The sequence below is a fragment of the Chrysemys picta genome, chromosome 1, assembly GCF_011386835.1.
Source record: "Chrysemys picta bellii isolate R12L10 chromosome 1, ASM1138683v2, whole genome shotgun sequence".
In the NCBI taxonomy this organism is placed as follows: Eukaryota; Metazoa; Chordata; order Testudines; family Emydidae; genus Chrysemys; species Chrysemys picta.
In genome coordinates, this window is record NC_088791.1 from 47,695,528 (window position 1) to 47,713,704 (window position 18,177).

Below are 18,177 nucleotides of genomic sequence, written 5' to 3' on the forward strand. Positions count from 1 at the left end.
ACTTGCCCTGGTGTGTAACGAGCAGTAATAGCTGGACTACCTTTGGGGTGACTTATTAGAGGGCGAGTTGTCTGCTTAATATTATACTGCAATTGGAGTGGCTTCACTAAAAAAAAAAGAAAAGAAATAAAACTCAGGAGCTTAACCATGACACTATCCAAAGACTGATGGGGGAGGGGGCTTTTAGTATAATTGAGTTCAATATAATTGAGAGTTCATACAGAGTTTAGCATCATATACATAATCTGAAGGAAAAATGCTGTTGGGTCTTGACTTAGTGTGCTGCAGGCATGGCTGGGGAGTGAATACAAAGGGCCTTAAATCCCCCAGAGCATGTCTATGCAGGAACAATTTAGGATTGTCCACTGAGCACTAGGCTGAAGGCTAAGCTAACACCCCAAGCAATGCTCCATAACCTCAGCTATCTTGGAAGCATGGCCAGTTCCATGGGTCCCTGCATGTTGGCTGCTTTCTATTTTGGGTGGGGGAGTGCACTGCTCCTCTTTGGAGCAGTAGGAAGGTATGCTGCAGTGTGGAGTGCTCCCCAAACAGGATGGTTCAAAGATCCTCTGAGTGCTACCACATCATTCTTCCCTTCTGCTCCCCCCTTCTCTTCATCCCCCGATTCACATGGCCCAATGCAGCAAGGACAGGATTTTACCATTACTGAAGAGGCCCAGGAAGTGTGCGAGTGTTTTTCCTAAAATTTTACTGCTTTAATACTCTCAAGTTAAAGCACAGAAGTGTAGATTCTTTATGTCCTCAGGCCAAATCCTGTCCTCAGGCCAAATCACAGTTACCTTCAGTTAACAGCTAATATGCGCAGTGGGAATTTTCAGGAATCTAAATGTTCCCAACTATTAACGGCTGCATTTTGCTATATTGTTACTTTTCAATATCACGCAGAGGTGTAGACAGGAAAAGTTGAGGTCTCCGGATCATGAAAGGTAGCGATGCATGCGTAGGGTTGCATATTTCATTTGTGAGAGTTCATCCCAGCGTCAGGCTCTTGGTGAAGAAGCCCTCGAATGTATAACTGGTCTGCTGTATTAGCAGGAGTGCTCTGTTGAAGATGGCTCATTACATTGTTACCAGAGTGAATGGGTTAAAATTTGAATTTGGCTAAATTTGTCAAAGCCCCTGGATAAGATATGAAAGATCTAAGCACTGATGTAAAACTCCACCCCTTGACATTGACTATATTAGTACGTATGTTCATGTTTCCCAGCATAGACAGGTAGTTACTTTATATAACATCAGTGTTTAATACTGTATAGAGACAAGTCATAGGACTTTGCTTGCACGGTCTTTTCAAGTACCAAAAATGCAGTGAAAACACAGTATGAAGCTCCCCAAAAGCCTGTTGCTCCACAACAGAATGACTAACCATTACATGCAAGTTTCTCACTATCTTCCACCACTAATTGTGGAGTGCTCTCCTGCAGCCAGCTAATACAGCAAAAAGATTTTGAAGGTGCTTGACTCTATGGACAGAAAACTAAAGCTGGAAAAGCTGGAGTAATGAAATCTCCAAATTGGGATCCAGTTTTCAGAGATGTGGACTAAGGGTGAAATCCAGTCTTGTGCACTGGTCCAGAAGTCCAACGCACCATTCAAGCTCAATATTGAGAGCTTAAGAAGTAAGTGGTCCATAAGCATTGTGTGGGGTTTCTGCAAATGGGTGAGTTTCACCCTAATTAAACTCTATAGGAGAAGATAGTGATAGCATAGCTTTTAAAAAGTAACTAGTGCTGTTTCATTATTTGAACAGAAAATCAAGCTGTATTTGAGCAGAAATGGATGCATCATGGATTTTCAGGGACACAAAGTGCCTTCTGGTGTTCGAAGAAATAGAAAAAAAAAACTCTGCAATGCTGCAATACACAAAAGTTTATTTTTAAGATCCTTTTCTTTTCTGAAAGCAAAATATGATAAAACCTAACAGCAATGTATTTTGTACAACAAAAACAGTTTTTATATGAGAACAGACAATCCATGAAGAGTTTTTAAGTCTTAGAACTGTTTCCCTTTTTTATCATGCTTTCTTGTGGTCAACAAAAAGTTGTCACAGAAGATGTCATGGCAGTCAATCAGTGTGGTGTTTCCCCTCAGATCCTTGTCAGCTGGTGCCACAGACTGGAGGGAAGGATACTTTCTACTTTTTCCATCACAAAATTTAAAGGGGCGAAGAGAGTGCTGAGGAACTGCAAAGAAATCAGATATACAAGTAGATCAAAATCATGGAGACAACAGACTGTAACAGAAAGCTGTGCAATTGAGGTGTTGTAGACCCTCCAAGAAAATCCTCTGGGTGACACTAATTGAATCATTTGTTTTTAAAGTCTTTAGGCCCAATTTTGCTCTCAGATGTACATTGTCCATTTCTCAGTTTTGTAGTAAATAAAGCAAGTGTTCCATTTTTCATAGCTATTACTAACGAGTTAATGCACAATAAAGGCATAAATCTAGAATCTTAGATCCATGCCCAGATACACGCCACTGTAGGCTTGATCCAAAACCCACTGAAGTAAAAAGGAGTCTCTCGTATATGGGCACAAATAGGTACATTCAACTAACTACGGGAACACAATTTTGCCTTCAGAATCAGACCCATAATGGTTAAATATTATCTAAGCATATTCAGGCCCCCTTGGCTTTCTCGTCTAGAATTTATCTTGACTTGCTCTTTCCTTTAGAAAAAAGAATGTAATAGTTTGAGAGAAGTATCTGTGAGCTTGTCTTCACATACAGTGCTGCAGCAGTACTGCACCCAGGGGGGCCTGAACAGGTTTTTTTGGTGGAGGTGCTGCTGATGGAAACCATGTATTTGGTGTTTGTTATTACTACTTCAAACGAATGAGTGCAGCAGCACCCCTAGTTCCAACAGCAAAGGCTGAGCCGCTGTAGCTCTGTTGATGGGAGAAGCTCTCCTATCGACAGAGTGTCTACATGGTGGGATTAGGTCGGTATAACCATGTCACTCAGGGTGTGGATTTCTCACACCCTTGAGCAACATAGTTATACCAATACAGGTCTGAAGTGTAGACCTGGCCTGTGTATTACTGCTATGAGAGGCTTACATGCCCAGATCAGATGAATAGTTACCATTTTATCACCGGGGGGGGAGGGGGGACATTTGAAAATAGAAGGAGATACCTTAAAAGGTATCTGACTTTCAGAGGGTGGGTGCTAAACATTTTCTGAGAATTAAGTCCCACTGAAGTGTCTCAAGCTGAGTACCTCAGCACTGAGGAATTCCATATCTTGAAAATGTTACCCCATATATATTAATTGTGCTATATATTTACTTCAGTCTGTATTACGTACAGATGCTATGGGCCTCCTATAGGTGCCTGGAATAGAATAGACTATTATGGTATATTGTATCTGTATTACCTCACCCAAATATTTGCAAGCAGTTTCATGTTTCAGAATGTGCCATATGTGATGAGCACAGCACACGCTAACTCTGACATGAGAGAACTGCAATCCGTGGGCTTTGCTTGGCTGTATTCTGCCATAGTCCCATCTCCCCTGATGAGAACAAAACATATATGTTTGTATACGGCAAATTCAAATGCTACTCTGCGTGTTTTGATTTTTAAAAAATCAGATCAGTCTGAATGCTGCTGAATTGGAGGATGCTGCTGAAACCCAGGTTACATACAGTAAACTCAACTCAATTAAAGGCTACAGTACAGAATATAAAATGTACAGGTCCAGTCTTTTGGTTGAGACATATCTCTATTTTTTATTTTTCCACTAGAGTGTGATTTTTGCCTTGAATATATCGTTGCTCCCAGAAATATGCTTGATATGTTTGATATCATTTAGCCAAAGATTACAATCCCTTTAAGGTACCAGGCAGTAAAACAGCTGCAAGCAGTTTCATGTTTATCAGACAGTGTTTTGTGAAGAGTTTATTTTAACTGAAAACATATATGCTGTATATATTTTAACTGTATTAATAAAATGTCATAAGTACTTGGTCTGTATCATATTTGAGGTTGTACCTTCTCAAAGATTCTCCTAGAAAAGACATTACCCAAGGAACAACTTGTGCATTATGGATGATATCCAGGGCCGGCTCTGGCTTTTTTGTCGCCTGAGGCAAAAAAGCCTCCCGCCGCCCGCCCCCGGCGGGGAGCGTGGCAGGGTAGGGCACCGAGCCCGGCCGTGGGCCCGCTCTCCCTGACCTGCCACTGCCGGAGCGCCGGGGGGAGGGCGGAAAGCCCGGCCGGGGCTCCGCTCTCCCCGGCGGCCAGAGTGCTGGGGGGAGGGCGGCAAGCCCAGTCGCGGCCCTGCTCTGGGGCCGGAGCGCCGCCCCCCTCCAGGTGCCGCCCCAAGCACATGCTTGGTGGGCTGGTGCCTGGAGCCGGCCCTGATGATATCAGTGACTAGTGACAAGACAGAGTCACAAACATGGCCCTTGTCTCACTCCAAGGAAGCTAGGAGACTGTACCAGGCAGGTGTGGCTGTGAAGGTCAAGCTGAGTTATATAGACCAGTGCTGACCAAATGTGGTATCAAAGCTCCTGTCAGAGATGTCACCGGAAATATCCAAAATGCCTTAGCACTGTGTGGGGTGATTCTGTCCAGATTGTATTTCCTCTTTTGTGAACAACTATTTGAAGCAAATGAATATGCCCTCTCCCCTACCCCTCCTGGAAAATGAAAAATCTCACTACAGTAAACTTCAAACTTTTCTTTTAAAAAAAGCATCCCACATAACTAGAGGAAAGTAAATGCGATAACTGCTGTAAATTACATTTGATTAATTTTTTAAATCAATGAAATTATAGGCATTTAATTTTTTTGCTTTTTTGGTATTCACAGTACTTTTGTTTCTGAAGTAACTTTAGATGTATCCTGTAGATGAGACTTAGCAATTTACCTGTATCTAGAAGTACACCGAAGTACTACTCCAGTGGAGAAAGTGTGTCAAGTGAGAGAGATCTAGAAAATATTATATTTAAACATATGGGGTGAAATCCAGATCATACTGAAGTCACTGGCAAAACTCCCATTGACTTCAATGGGGTCAGGATTTCACTCCTGGATTTGTGTTGTCCCACGAGGGACACTTGCTAAGAGACTTCTACCAGCTCACAGCAGTCAAATTAATCAGTAAGAGTGAGGGTCCCAGAGCCTTCCTTCTGTAATACCCAGCTCCTGCTCCACTACAGTGATCTCAACCCATGAGCCACAAGGAGTGAGTTTCCAGACTCAGGCCTCCCTTACAGCATCTTGGAGCTCTAACCACTAACCTTCAGGGAAGTCTGCTCAGTGTGTTCAGTGTTTCTGATCGGTTCCTCTCCCCAGATGAAATAAAGAACCCAAATTCCAGCCACAAACACTGTAAAACATGCCAGCTCATCTCCAGGGCCAGTGCAAGGAAGTTTCGTGCCCTAGGCGAAACTTCCACCTTGCGCCCCCCCCCCCCCCCCCCAGCCCTGCGGGAGCTCCCCGCCCCTCCTCCGCCCTGAGGTGCGGCAACTCCCCACCCCAGCTCACCACTGCTCTGCCTCCTCCCCGAGCACGCTACCCCTGCTCTAATTCTCCTCCCAGGCTTGCGGCGCCAAACAGCTGATTGGTGTTGCAAGCCTGGGAGGCGGGAGAAGTGGAGCAGTGACCGCGCGCTCGGGGGGGAACGCTGTAAAAAAATAATTGGGGGCATCGCTTTTGGTGCCCCCAAATCTTGGCACCCTAGGCAACCGCCTAGTTCACCTTAATGGTAGCACCGGCCCTGCTCCTCTCACCTTACTGCATTCCAAACATTTGGTGGAAGACACAGTCGCCAATATTTAATCTGTTGAACTAGAGCACAGTGTGCAGCCCTTGGAAAGCTTTTAGTGCTCATGTTCTCAACCATCACTGGCAGCTGTGCAATCCACTTTCATACCACACTGAGGTACCCTGGAGGACTCCCGTCCGCATTCTTAGGGTGTTTATGCTTTTGGCCTTTCCAGTTTCTCCCATTTAGACAGCAAAAGAAACAGCACCAGCAATAAAAGAGCCTAATTATTGATGTAAGATTGGCAGAAGCGGTTTTTATTTTTATGTTTTTGGAAAGAAACTCTGTCAACTTGAATATTTAAAAGTGACTGACTGAGAGAGAATTCTGCTCTCTGACAGCACCCTTGAAACAGTATCATCTGATTAAAAAAATCCAAGGGAAAATGTGTAGAAGGGCTTCTTGACTGCTTCCCAGCTCACATTTATATGAGCCTTTTCAGCAACAAGAAATTGACTAATGACAGCTCTGGTCCTGTGATTAGACAGGCATGGATAGACCCTTGCAATCAATGGAGCTGCAGGTAGATAAGGGGTCTCCTTGCAAGATGTGCCTCACTGAACATGTGGGGAACAGAGCAACTGACCTTGTGCAAAGTGATGTCAAACACACGAAGGATCTGAATAAAGAGAGAAAAATATTTTTTCTCCATCTTCCTTCATTTTAATAATCTTTGGGGTAATGACTGTAGCAAAATGGGATTGTTCAATTGATGACAACAGAGGGTCCTGTGGCACCTTTAAGACTAACAGAAGTATTGGGAGCATAAGCTTTCGTGGGTAAGAACCTCACTTCTTCAGATGCATCTTCCCTTGCATCTGAAGAAGTGAGGTTCTTACCCACGAAAGCTTATGCTCCCAATACTTCTGTTAGTCTTAAAGGTGCCACAGGACCCTCTGTTGCTTTTTACAGATTCAGACTAACACGGCTACCCCTCTGATCAATTGATGACGTCACTTTAACAAACACTGATTTCGCCAATTAAATGTCACTCTCATTTTCATCTAAGAAATGTTTGTATGCCACGGAGTCATGCAAGTACCTGGCTTTTTTCATGACTGACTTACAGATTCTTTGTACAGTATGAAAGAAAACAAAAGATTAAAAAATCATCTACATTACATGCTGACAAATTTATCCCAAGTGGTGCAATCAAAAAACATGTACTGCTTGCGTTCATCTCTTGAGCGTCCTCCAAAATGTTTTCATTAGAAGGGCTAGTGAAAATCATCAGAAAATTACTGCATCGTTTCTTCCATTAGCAAGGCAGCCATTTGAACCAGTGCTCCTTTACATGGCATTTTAACTTTACTACCTGGCCCACTACCAGCTCCTTAAGGAAACTTCCTGCCTGTGTCTCATAAGACTGCCAAAAATGCAGGCTAGAAATATGTTCTTCCATAACCAAGTGAAAATGCTAAAACATGTTGCTATTTGAAAGTTAACTATTCCTGATCTCTCAAATCCATCATATTTAACAATGTTTCCCATGTGAGAAAAAGCCATCCCCACCCCCAGGCAGAGAATCACAGAATTGGCTACATGCATGTTGGGGGATTTTCACCTTCTCCTGAATCATTAGGCAATGGTCACTGCCAAAGGCAGGTTAATGGATTCGATGGATCAATGGTTTGGTGTGGTATGGCAAATCCTGGGGTTGAGAGTCTATGCTGCACCTCTGAGAGGCACAGCTCAGGGGGAGAAGGGAGCTATGGTGACTAAGCCACCTTCGCACCCTCCCATTTCTGCAGCCCCTGGTGGAGCACCGACAGCGCCGGGGGCCCATTTAACATCTGGAAGCCTGCCCTGCCTGCTCTTAGGCTGCAGGATTGCACCGTGTGCTCAACTTTCTGCCCTGCAGCCCCATCTCCAACACACTCTTCCTCTGCCCAGCCCCACCCTGCTCCATGGGGCTCATGAGAGGGTCCCTGGAAGGCAGCTTTCTGCATTAAGGGTGTTCTCTCTTGGCAGCATCCAGGGCTTTTAAGGCTCCTTTATGCCACTCCAGCTTGGATCTCTCCCCTTATGTTCTTATGAGGACACCTTACATTGCAATTCCAGGAGCAGATTGATGGGAGAAGCAGCACTGCAGTCCGTTTGTATTTCTAAGCAGCTGGCTTGTGTTAATTATTTATGTCTGAGGTTTTATAGATAGTTCTAGTGCCAATTTAAAAATCAGGATATTGGTGTCTCCCTGAAGGAGGGTGGAGTTAAACCCAAGCTCTGCATTCTTCTCTTATCAATAGCTCACCCTCTTCAACAACAGCTTCCTCCTATTCTAAACAGCACACTTGTGTCTCTGCCCTGATCTGGACCCTAGAACTCCTGCTTCCACCAGGGAGTTCTTGTGGGCTGGCTTCCCAGTAATCTTAGCATATGCACCTGGGAGTGACAGCTGGAGGGAGGGGCCATTCTAGCATAGCTGGCAGGTTATTTATTATATCTATTGTTATTGATCAAAATAATTTAGATAGCACCACAAATGTATATGATGCTTGCAAAAACAAATTAGGACACCAACCTTGCCCCTATAGAGCTGATACACCAGAGCCTGATACTGAATCTTAGCACAGACCCTTACAGAGATCCAGTGAGGTGAATGGAACTCCTCAAGAACTTTGTATTAGAGGATCCAGTTGCAGGAGTGGGGCTTGAGATAGAAGAGAGAAAAGAGAGAGAGACACACACACACACACACACATCACAAAACAAAACCACTCAGGAAAGGGCAAGTGAGGAGAGATTCTCTGCAAGCAGGGTGGAAAGATTCCTGGAAAAGGAGGGTTTTCGGGAGGGGGTAGGAGGAGGAGAGAGAAGGGGGATTGGCAGGCTGGGAGTGAGGAACTACCAAACGCAGGGGAAAGCACGAGAGAAGGTGTGAACTGAGAAGTGGGATACACAGTGAAGACAGCAGTAAAATGAAGGGCTTTGTAGGAATGTATGAAATGAGCAGAAGAGTCTGAGGGAGAGAGATGGGTGATGTAAACCGATGAGATTGTTAGGGCCTTGATTGTGAACAGGGACCATGTGTGTGATGCAGTAAGAGATGGGAGGCCAATGAAGGGGATTGGGGAGGGGAGGAGAAGGAGGAAAGTGATTGGAAGCTGGAAGCAGAGGAATGAAAAAATAGAAAGCCTAAAAAGAGAAGCTACAGAAATGTACCTCTGCCTGTCATATCATTATTATTACAGGCACTTGTAAGCATCACTACTATGACATCTGGACACTCTAAGCCTACTTAACCATGCAAGCCGCATAAAAGCCAGCCCTCCAGATGCACAAAGTGGATGCAGACAATTTCATAGGGAGCCTCATACTCATTCCCGCGTGGGGATGCTCTAAAATCCTTACATTGCCTTGACACCAGGATCAAAGGTTCTGATACGATCAGCTAAGAAACTGTAAAAATCCAGAGTCTGGTTCAGCTTTTAATTTGCATCTTTTGGAGCGTTACTGTTTATGGACCACTTAGTTTGCCCTGAATGGGACTGATCAAGGACTCCTTTTGTAGAAACTGTGATGTTTCATTGTTAAATAAGTTATTTTAGTCTTACGGTGAATTCACAGAGAGTTTAGGACCAATTAGATTTCAGCTTTGGCTGAAACCAGCAGTCTAGAATAATAAAATATATTGCTTCAGGTAGTACTCTGCCCTCTCTGAACCACCTCGATTTCCTCTAGCCTTTCCCCCCTCAAGTACACCTTGTTCCTTTTCTCTACCCAGACAAGAGGTATCACCAAGACCTGCTGCAAGTTCATTCATGAGACGAAGCAGGTGTCTACACGAGGGACTGTCTCTCCCAAGCACTGTGAGGACAGAATGAATAGTATTCACAGACTTGTATGAGCTTCAAAGTGTCAATAGCCTAGACCGGGGGCCAGTGGCTGTACCGTGAAGTTTCATAGATTCAAAGAATGTAAGGCAAGAAGGGATTGTTAGATCATGTAGGCTAACTTCCTGCATAACACAGGCCATAAAACTTCCCTGAAATAATTCCTGTTTGACCTACAGCATATTGTTCAGAAAAAACATCCACTCTTGATTTAAAAATTGCCAGTGAAGGAGAATCCACCACAACCTTTGGTAAGTTGTTGCAATGGTTAATTACCTTCATTGTAAAAAAAAATGTGCCTTATTTCAAGTGTGAATTTGTCTAGCTTCAGCTTCCAGCCACTCAATCTTGTTATACCTATGCCAGCTAGAGAGCCCATTATCAAATATTTGTTCCCCAAGTAGGTGCTTAAAAAATGCAAACAGCTCCACACATGCTACATTCAGTTTAACTGAAGTACACCATATTTTGTAAATTGCTAAACTTCAACTGGCAGTAATATGAACTTGGATTTAATTTTTAAATTGGTCCAAGGTGGCTCTCAGTTACACTTGTGCAGTGCTCTTGGGATTGACAGATGTAAGTAGAAGAATAATTTAGCCCTGCTAAAATTAGGACTTATTCTTGTAGTTTTGCAATAGTTACAATACATCCCATGATGTTGGTTAAACCACAGCATGTCAATCAGACAAGAGTATTAATTCCACACACACACAACCAAAATGATATTCAGAACATTCATCTTTTTAGCTATGTTCAAAATTAATTCCCTTAAAAGGGGAAAGGGCACAGCTGTGGCTTGCTGGAGGTCTGTTCCACTGAGCCTTGATATCACTGCATAGCAAAGGGACGTCTGTCATTACACTTCTTAGGGTATGTCTACACAGCCGAGGTGAAAGCGCAGTGCTTTAATGTGGCTGTGTAGTCGCGGCTCCAACGCTGGGAGAGAGCTCTCCAAGGATTGTAATAAAACCACCTCTGCGAGGGGAATGGCTCCCAGCACTGCAGCACTGCTCCCAGCGCGGTTACACTGTCTACACTACCACTTTACAACACTGAAACTTGCAGCGCTCAGGGGAGTGTTTTTTCACACCCCTGAGTGAAGAAAGTTTCAGTGCTGTAAGTGGCAGTGTAGACAAGGCCTTAGGTTTCACACAGTTTGGCTACCCCACCTTTTTAGTAGACTACAAAAATGAAACATCTGAGTCTGAGCCCCTTGATCAATCAATGGACGAAGGTCACGGGCTTTCACCAGACTGGCCTGATTTTCACTCTGCCCATTCACAATTAAAAGCCAGATGCTGCCTGTGTTTGTTTATTAAGATAGCCACATAGCTAAATCCCTATGAATGTTACTTAACATAGCAAACATGCCATGTAGTTTCAGAGATGTACACAGAGGTCAGTGACACTGCCTATTTCATACAGGGTTAATAACATGGCATTTATTTAGTTTTGTTTGTGTTCATTTATTGTGCTCCACTCTATTCTCAGATGCAGGATGCAGTCACATATTGAGCCCCGAGGCTTCTATTCCATTAACATCAATGGAAGCTAAATGCACATATCAAAGGAATAGATCCTCTTGGTTGCATTGTACTCCCAAAGTGACTTTGGTGCCCAAAGCGAGAGCTATTTAAGGAAATAATTGCTAGTACATCACAAATGTAAATATTAACCCCCCCCCCCCCCCGCGCACACACACACACACACACCCCATTTGATTGCACCCATCACACAAAAAATGCCAAGTGAAGCCCATGAAAGTCCGCAATCAAGTTTGTCTGATTCCAGCACCTCATTACCTGTAGCAGGCTCATTGCCTGAGATGCTCTTAAACTCTTTGCTCTTAAATAAATCATGAGGCTGACAGCCAATGGGGTTGCACAGGGTACACGGAAGGGCAGAATTTGGCCTACTGACTGCTAATACCAGCATACTGCATATTGAATGAACAAAACAGACTGGAAGCAAAATCTGTGCTTCGGAGACATTGCTTTTTCTTTTTATTCTATGAAGGAAGTTTCCTAGGAACACCTCCCTTACTCATACCCCTAACCAGCCTTAAAACTCCTTTGCTGTGATGCCTACAAAACTCTGGTTCTAGGCACTTTGGTGAAACAAATAATAAATAACAATGATAACTGGTGTGTTTATACCAGAGCCTATCACGCTGACCAATTTTGTCTCATTGTTTCCTTGTACTGTCTGTCTGCATCCATCTGTTGTCTCTTGTCTTATACTTAAACTCTGAGTCAGGGATCATCTTTTTGTTCCGTGTTTGTACAGCACTTAGCAGGATGAGGTCTTGTTCCATGTCCATAATAATAACAACAAACAACAACAACAATAATACATGCCATCCACTATACACCTATAGATACACTCAAGGCTAAATGCATAAAGGACTATTTCAAGCAGGTTATTGTATTTTTTCTGTTGACAGACATGTTAGCTTTTACTCCAACTGATCAAGTCATCTATCCTCTTCGCCTGCAGACACAGGACTTCTTAATGCAAGAGCCATTGCCATAACAGACACAAACTACTACTTGTGCTTGGGATTAAAGCTCTGATATATTTGACCAGCCTGGCTGATGGAGTACCTGGTTGACTCCAAAAGGGGTCCCTGGACAATCCTTCCTGGTCAGCAGGATATGAGGTCTTGAGAAAGGTGCTAAAGAATGAGCCTTGGGATACCTTGAGAGCTCTAGCAAAGCCTCCTCCACCCCCAGAAAAAAACTCAATGAGTGCAGAGGAACTTTAGCATCATTTGGAAATACCAAGAAGGCCAAGAGGGTATTTTGGACCCACCGTGCTCCACAATAAGAAGTACATTAAATAATAAATTATTGCTCGGGGTTCTCAGCATTTTTTGGAGGAGGGAGTAATGGTCTTGCTGGAACTTTGCTGGGAAGTGAATTTTCCACATGCCCCCTGTGGCTGCAAAAATCAGAGTAGTGATGCTCTTAGACTTTGCAAGGAAAAAAAGCAAGTTGGAATACAACTTGCTTTCCCCATATTAAAGGTCAGTGGCCAGAAAAGCAGAATTAGTAGTGCCCTCAGCCAATGCATCTAATAGAGAGCTGGAATAAGAGGTCTGGACACGAACACTGAGGCTGTCTCATTTGTTGCAGTTTCAGAAAAGGACACTGCAATTTGATTTGGTTAACACGGAACCACATTTTTTCTGGTACTACTTAGAGTTTGTGCTGTCCCGGTCTTGCACTGGGAAGTACTGTGTAGTTATCACAACCTTGCACAGGCTTACAATTTATTTTTCTGAACAGGCTGGGGCTCTGCAATCTGTTATTAGTTTACTTTATTGGATTATCCATGAAAACGCAGATATCCCCCTCCTTTTTGGCAGAGCCACAAGAAACTAAGACCAACAACAGAGTCAGATAATCCAGAGAGGAAAGACTGGAGTGTATTTTACTGATTAGCTCCTTAAATGATTTCTAAATGTTCTCCTGTTCAGTGACAGACCCCTGGATGCTCCTTTTGTACTAACAAATATTCAGACACTTCATATCCAGCAATGTCTAGCTCAGCACCATTTTATTTGTGCATTTCCCTTTTTGTTTTGTGTTTGTATTTACCCAAAAACCAAGGAGTGTCAGTGAATACTCACAGCTTTTGCGAAGACCCCCATAAGCTCCGGGAACTGATGTGTCAGGAGGGCTAGCATGGCTGTGAAGGAACATAATCCAGCAGTGAAGAGTATAAAGAAAGGAAGCTCTTTCTTGGGATAAACTGAAACTTCATGAAATGCTGCAGAGGAAAGCAGAAAGGAAAAACATGGTGTAGGTAAAATACCTTCTTATGAGGGTTAAGCAGTTACAAAGAAGCCACAAAGGTTCCGAGGTTTGGTTTAGCGAGAAGACACATCTAAAGGTTCTGAATCCCAGAATCATTTGAGACTCCTCTTCCCATTTCCCTACCCTTTTACAGACTCTTCCTTCCACTATAATCATCTGTGCCTTCCTTGGCTCCTCCCAGCATAGTCTCGCTTCCATTTCATCCCACCACTAGCCTATTCCTTCCCTGTTCCTTCTGCATCTTCATCACCATATTAATAATACATTTATTTTTTTAGATGCCGATGTGCATTAACTAATGCAATTTATGCAAGCAAGGGAAACTTGCTGAAATAAAGGCAGGGAAAGAAACCGCTCCACAAACCACCATATGATGCATATGAGGAATAAAAAAAATCCAACAACAATCAATACAAACTAAAAGGGAAACAGAAAAGTCTCTGGCTTTGGCCTGAAGAGACCCACAATATGTTCTTGGGGGAAGAAGTATCCCAGAGCTGAGAGTGGGAACTTGCCTGGAGGAAAGTTTTGCTTAATCAAACCTTTTATGATGGCTCAGATTCAGGTTGGGAGATCTGGCCAGTTTGGCAAATGTTCTGGCCAGTTCTTGCTTTGTCGAACTGTGTCTCCCATTCCATCCCTACTTGTAAGTTCTAGTCAGGATCAGTGTTTGACTTTGAAATGACAGTAGCTTTTCTCTTAAAAGGATACTCTCCCAGCTGGTAGATCTAAAGTTAGGCTTGCCGTACCAGCTTGTTTTTTAATTTTAAATGTCCTGGCGGTATACATACATATCACACCATTCTTCTACTCTGCCTGCCTTCTCCATTTTTATGGGTAGGTATGGCTGAAATATGCAAGAATCCTGCTCAAAGCCTGCTTATTTTGCACCTGCCAGGTCACAGAAACAGGGCAGTCAAGCAGCATAGTATAGGACAGCACAGCATCCGGTTTGGACTGTTGCAGCTCTCATCTGATGGGCCCATAAGGCATCTTTGAATGGTTAAAATAAAAATAGCAATTTCAAGTGTGTTAGAGTTTAGGGCCTGCAAATCTTGTTCCCTTAAAAAAATCAGCAAACTGTTTTCAGGAGAAACATGTTTAGATAATTTCATTTAAATCACATATGTAAGTATCAAATTGCAGATTAGAGCTGGGAAAATACAACTGCACAAGCATTCTAATGCAGGCTCCCACTTCTACTGTCTTTAACTGAAATATCCAATCTATTGTTGTAGTTCATTAACCAGTTAAAGCAAAAATTAGGTTTGGTTGATGTTTGTACTTAGCCGGGGTTAATCTTTTCAATCTCTCTTTCATTTGAAACAAACTGTTCCTCATGCAAACCCCAGGGCTATGATATCATTTCAGCAGAGACTCTCCCTTCAAATTACCTACCAAAAGTTACCTTTAAAATATAAGCAATTAAAGGTTTAGACAGGCATGTGGTGTAAAGGACCTCTACGCAACCTGTGTCTCTCACAGTATGTGAAAACTTCTCTTCTCAAACCCAAGAGATTTGACAGCAAAAGGCATTTCTCACAATTATCAGAGCAAAACATTACCATCAATGTACGGTATTAAAGAGTCCCTTGCTTCTAACATCTGACAACAGCAATTAATTTTGCACCTAGAAAGGAGGATGCTGACTATTCTGTATCATTCTGTCATTCCCAAATTTCCCTGACACTCCACCCTCCATTTAACAGTATCCCTTGGAGTAAAGTATTCTGAGAGTCCTAAGAGGTATTGTTATAATTAGGGTGATTATAATGGGGTGGGGAGATAGAGCTGGTTGCCAAGGATTACTGTGTAATATCAGAGAGAATGTGTTGTGAAAAAAGGGCCTAACAATGAGGGGACTCTTGCTATATTACTTCTACCTATAGTTTACTCAGATAGATTTATTAAAAATGGTTAAACATAACTTAGCCCAAACTGGAGTTGTTATAAAAGAAAGATCTATTCCAGAAGAGAGACAAATACAAACGTAACACAAGCACATCTTCATTTATTTTTAAAAAAATAATTTAAATTTACTCCCTTTTTTGAGTTCCCCAGTGCAACTTATGTCTGCCTTTCGGAACGTGATCCTGCAAACATCCCCGCATGAGCATCTGTGCTCTCCAACCAAGTCCCACTGACTTCAATGGGAAACAATGTGGGAATGAAGTTCTGAGTGTGTGACATTTCCAGGACTGGCCAGTTAGGCCTGATACTGCAAAGAGTGACTCGTGCTTAACTTTATGCACGGCAAGCAGTCCCATTGACTTCGACTGTAAAACTCTCCAAGGGCAGGGGGCTATCTTTATATCTGTATCTTGCACAGCATTTAGAACACTCTTGGCGCTTTACAAAGTCATAATAATAAATGACTGGTGTAATTTCACATTAATATCTTTATAAGAATCACACACATCATTACATGACGAAAACCCTCTTTGTGACTAGGCGTCTCTTACATAGCTCTCTTGCAAGAGGTCACAATAACTTGGTACTTGGTTAATGGTCCTTATGCAGGCTCAATCCTGCAGTCTTGGGAAGGCAAAACTGCCTTGAATTTAGATAGTGGTTTCCTGCATTAGGACTACAGGGCAGGACAACTGTATTTTTAGTTTGATGGTATGATATCCTAGATAAAGGAACAAACATACTTTATCTGTCTTGGCAAGAAAGAAACAATAGATTTTTAAAAGAAGTACATCCCTAAGGTAATCTGATTTTCTTTCTTTTTTGACATCAATGAAGATACCTAAAGCTTTATGAGCTGTAGCTATGAATTACCATTTTAACAATCAAGTGAACTCTCAAGATTCACTGTCAGCCAATCATTCTAATCCAGTGAACCCAATTTAAGAGTTATCAGTGGAGGCCAGCATTGCAGAACTGTGATAAATGACCCTTTGATGCCAAGAACCAGGGATAAAAAAAGAAAAAAAGTTCAGGCTTACATGGAAGTAGTTCTCTGTCTGCTGTTTCTGTACAGATGGGATATGGGTAAAAAAGGTGTCCTTTTTCCAAAGGATAGGGGATCATTCTGAAAGCTGAAAGAGACAAAAATAACACATTGGACAGTTTATTGTGAGTGCAGTATTTGCATGACATATTCAGCAAGGCACTTTACATGTATTAACAATTTTGAAAAGCAAAAACAAACTAAGCACTAAATCCAAAATGTTCATACTTGCGTGCCTACTATCAGGACACAAAATACTTATTTAACAGTCTAAATATGCATTTAGCCCTCAATCTGGCAAACACTTATCCACATATTTAATTTTTACTCACATCTGTAGTCTCATTGGAGTCAGTGGGACCACTTTACAAGAGTCAAGTCAACCACATAACTATCTGTTTGCATGATCAGGGTGTCAGGTACTTAAATTTAGATATTTACATTTGAAAATTTTGACTTAGCATTTTTAGAGTTTCCAAGACTTTTGAGATTCGGGCGGGGGGGGGGGGGGAGGAAGAGTAGCTATGGTACAGCAGCCCTACTTTATTTACAGAGAGAACCTCAAAACAGTGTTACCAACTTGGGCCCAATACTTGCATTTTTCTGATCACCAAAAATTTCCACTGACTTTAGTGGGAGTTTTGCATGCAGGAAGAAAGCAGTATGGTGCCCCAATGAATAACCCAGGGTACACCTGCAACAAAACATGTAACAAACATTCTGCCAGTCAGGAGATATCTCCATGCTGCCCACATGATAATGTGGGTTGTATTTGTTCATTTGGCAATCTCAGCTTATTAAAGAATGATTAAAACCAGATTCCAGTAATGCATTCTTTTTAAATGTAGCAGAGCAAGCAAGGTTTCCAGCATGAGCATTCAAGTATTATTTAATCTGTGATTTGATCTTTTGTATTTTTTAAAAATATACGTAACATTTAAATCTAAAATAATAACAGAGAGGGAGATAGATTGGTTGCTAAATCTGTATTCTGATGATGTCATAGACCACCTGAGTTATACTCCTGTGGTTTATGGAACCATCAGAACCCTTGACTGAATTATAGTTTTGCAATCAATCCATCCTTTTCTATTATCCTCTATGTTAGTCCCACTGTTAAGATGTCATCAACATGTTATTCTCACTATTCCTATGAACATCATTCATTGAAGCAATTTTTCCTCAACAGATGTCCTGTAAGTACTATATACTGTAGGTGCAGAACACACACACACACACATACACACACACACACACCAGTGCTCCATGATATATCTCACACAGGGCAATGAGGAATTATATTAAGAATGAATGACTGCTATGTACCACAATATTTTCAGTTGTAAATACTACATTTAAAATAATTGTGATTACATCCTACACTGTATTTTCAGTGTATTTATTTAAAATAGTAATAAACAAGAAAGAATGCTCTCAGTGAAGAATGACGGTATTCCACTGTAACTAGCTTTAGCTAACATATGGGTTTTATTCTGGTGTCTGAATATTATTGAAAAATAAAAACATTATGTATGTGATTCCAGCCTTTGGAATGCAGTCAATCTACACCATAGTTATATCGCTCAAAGGTAATAATGTCTTGCCAAAGAGCTTATAAACCTCTCTAAACTCAAGGAGAGATCCTGTCCATTTACGGTTTGCTGAGGTAAAAAATGTTATCAATTTTCCTGAAGTAACACAAATTTCTTAGAGATTAAAATATTAAAAACTCTCTGGTCCTTAGTTCTTCAGAAATGAAAGATTCATGCTGTTT

The 18,177-nt window shown here is 42.0% G+C and overlaps 1 protein-coding gene across 12 annotated transcripts in view; it reads right to left on the minus strand.

The window, feature by feature from the left end:
• Positions 1–1,875: 1,875 nt before the first annotated feature.
• The window catches only part of ST7 (suppression of tumorigenicity 7), a 216,389-nt gene continuing 200,087 nt past the window's right edge, over positions 1,876–18,177 (minus strand). For all 12 annotated transcript variants that reach the window (XM_005285756.4, XM_024108954.3, XM_008172552.3 and 9 more), the window contains 3 exons: positions 16,399–16,491; positions 13,261–13,400; positions 1,876–2,204 (listed from right to left, as the gene is read on the minus strand). In XM_005285756.4, the coding sequence (XP_005285813.1) occupies positions 2,109–2,204; positions 13,261–13,400; positions 16,399–16,491 (329 nt within the window). In that variant the 3' untranslated portion in view covers positions 1,876–2,108. The remainder of the gene's footprint in view (positions 2,205–13,260; positions 13,401–16,398; positions 16,492–18,177) is intronic.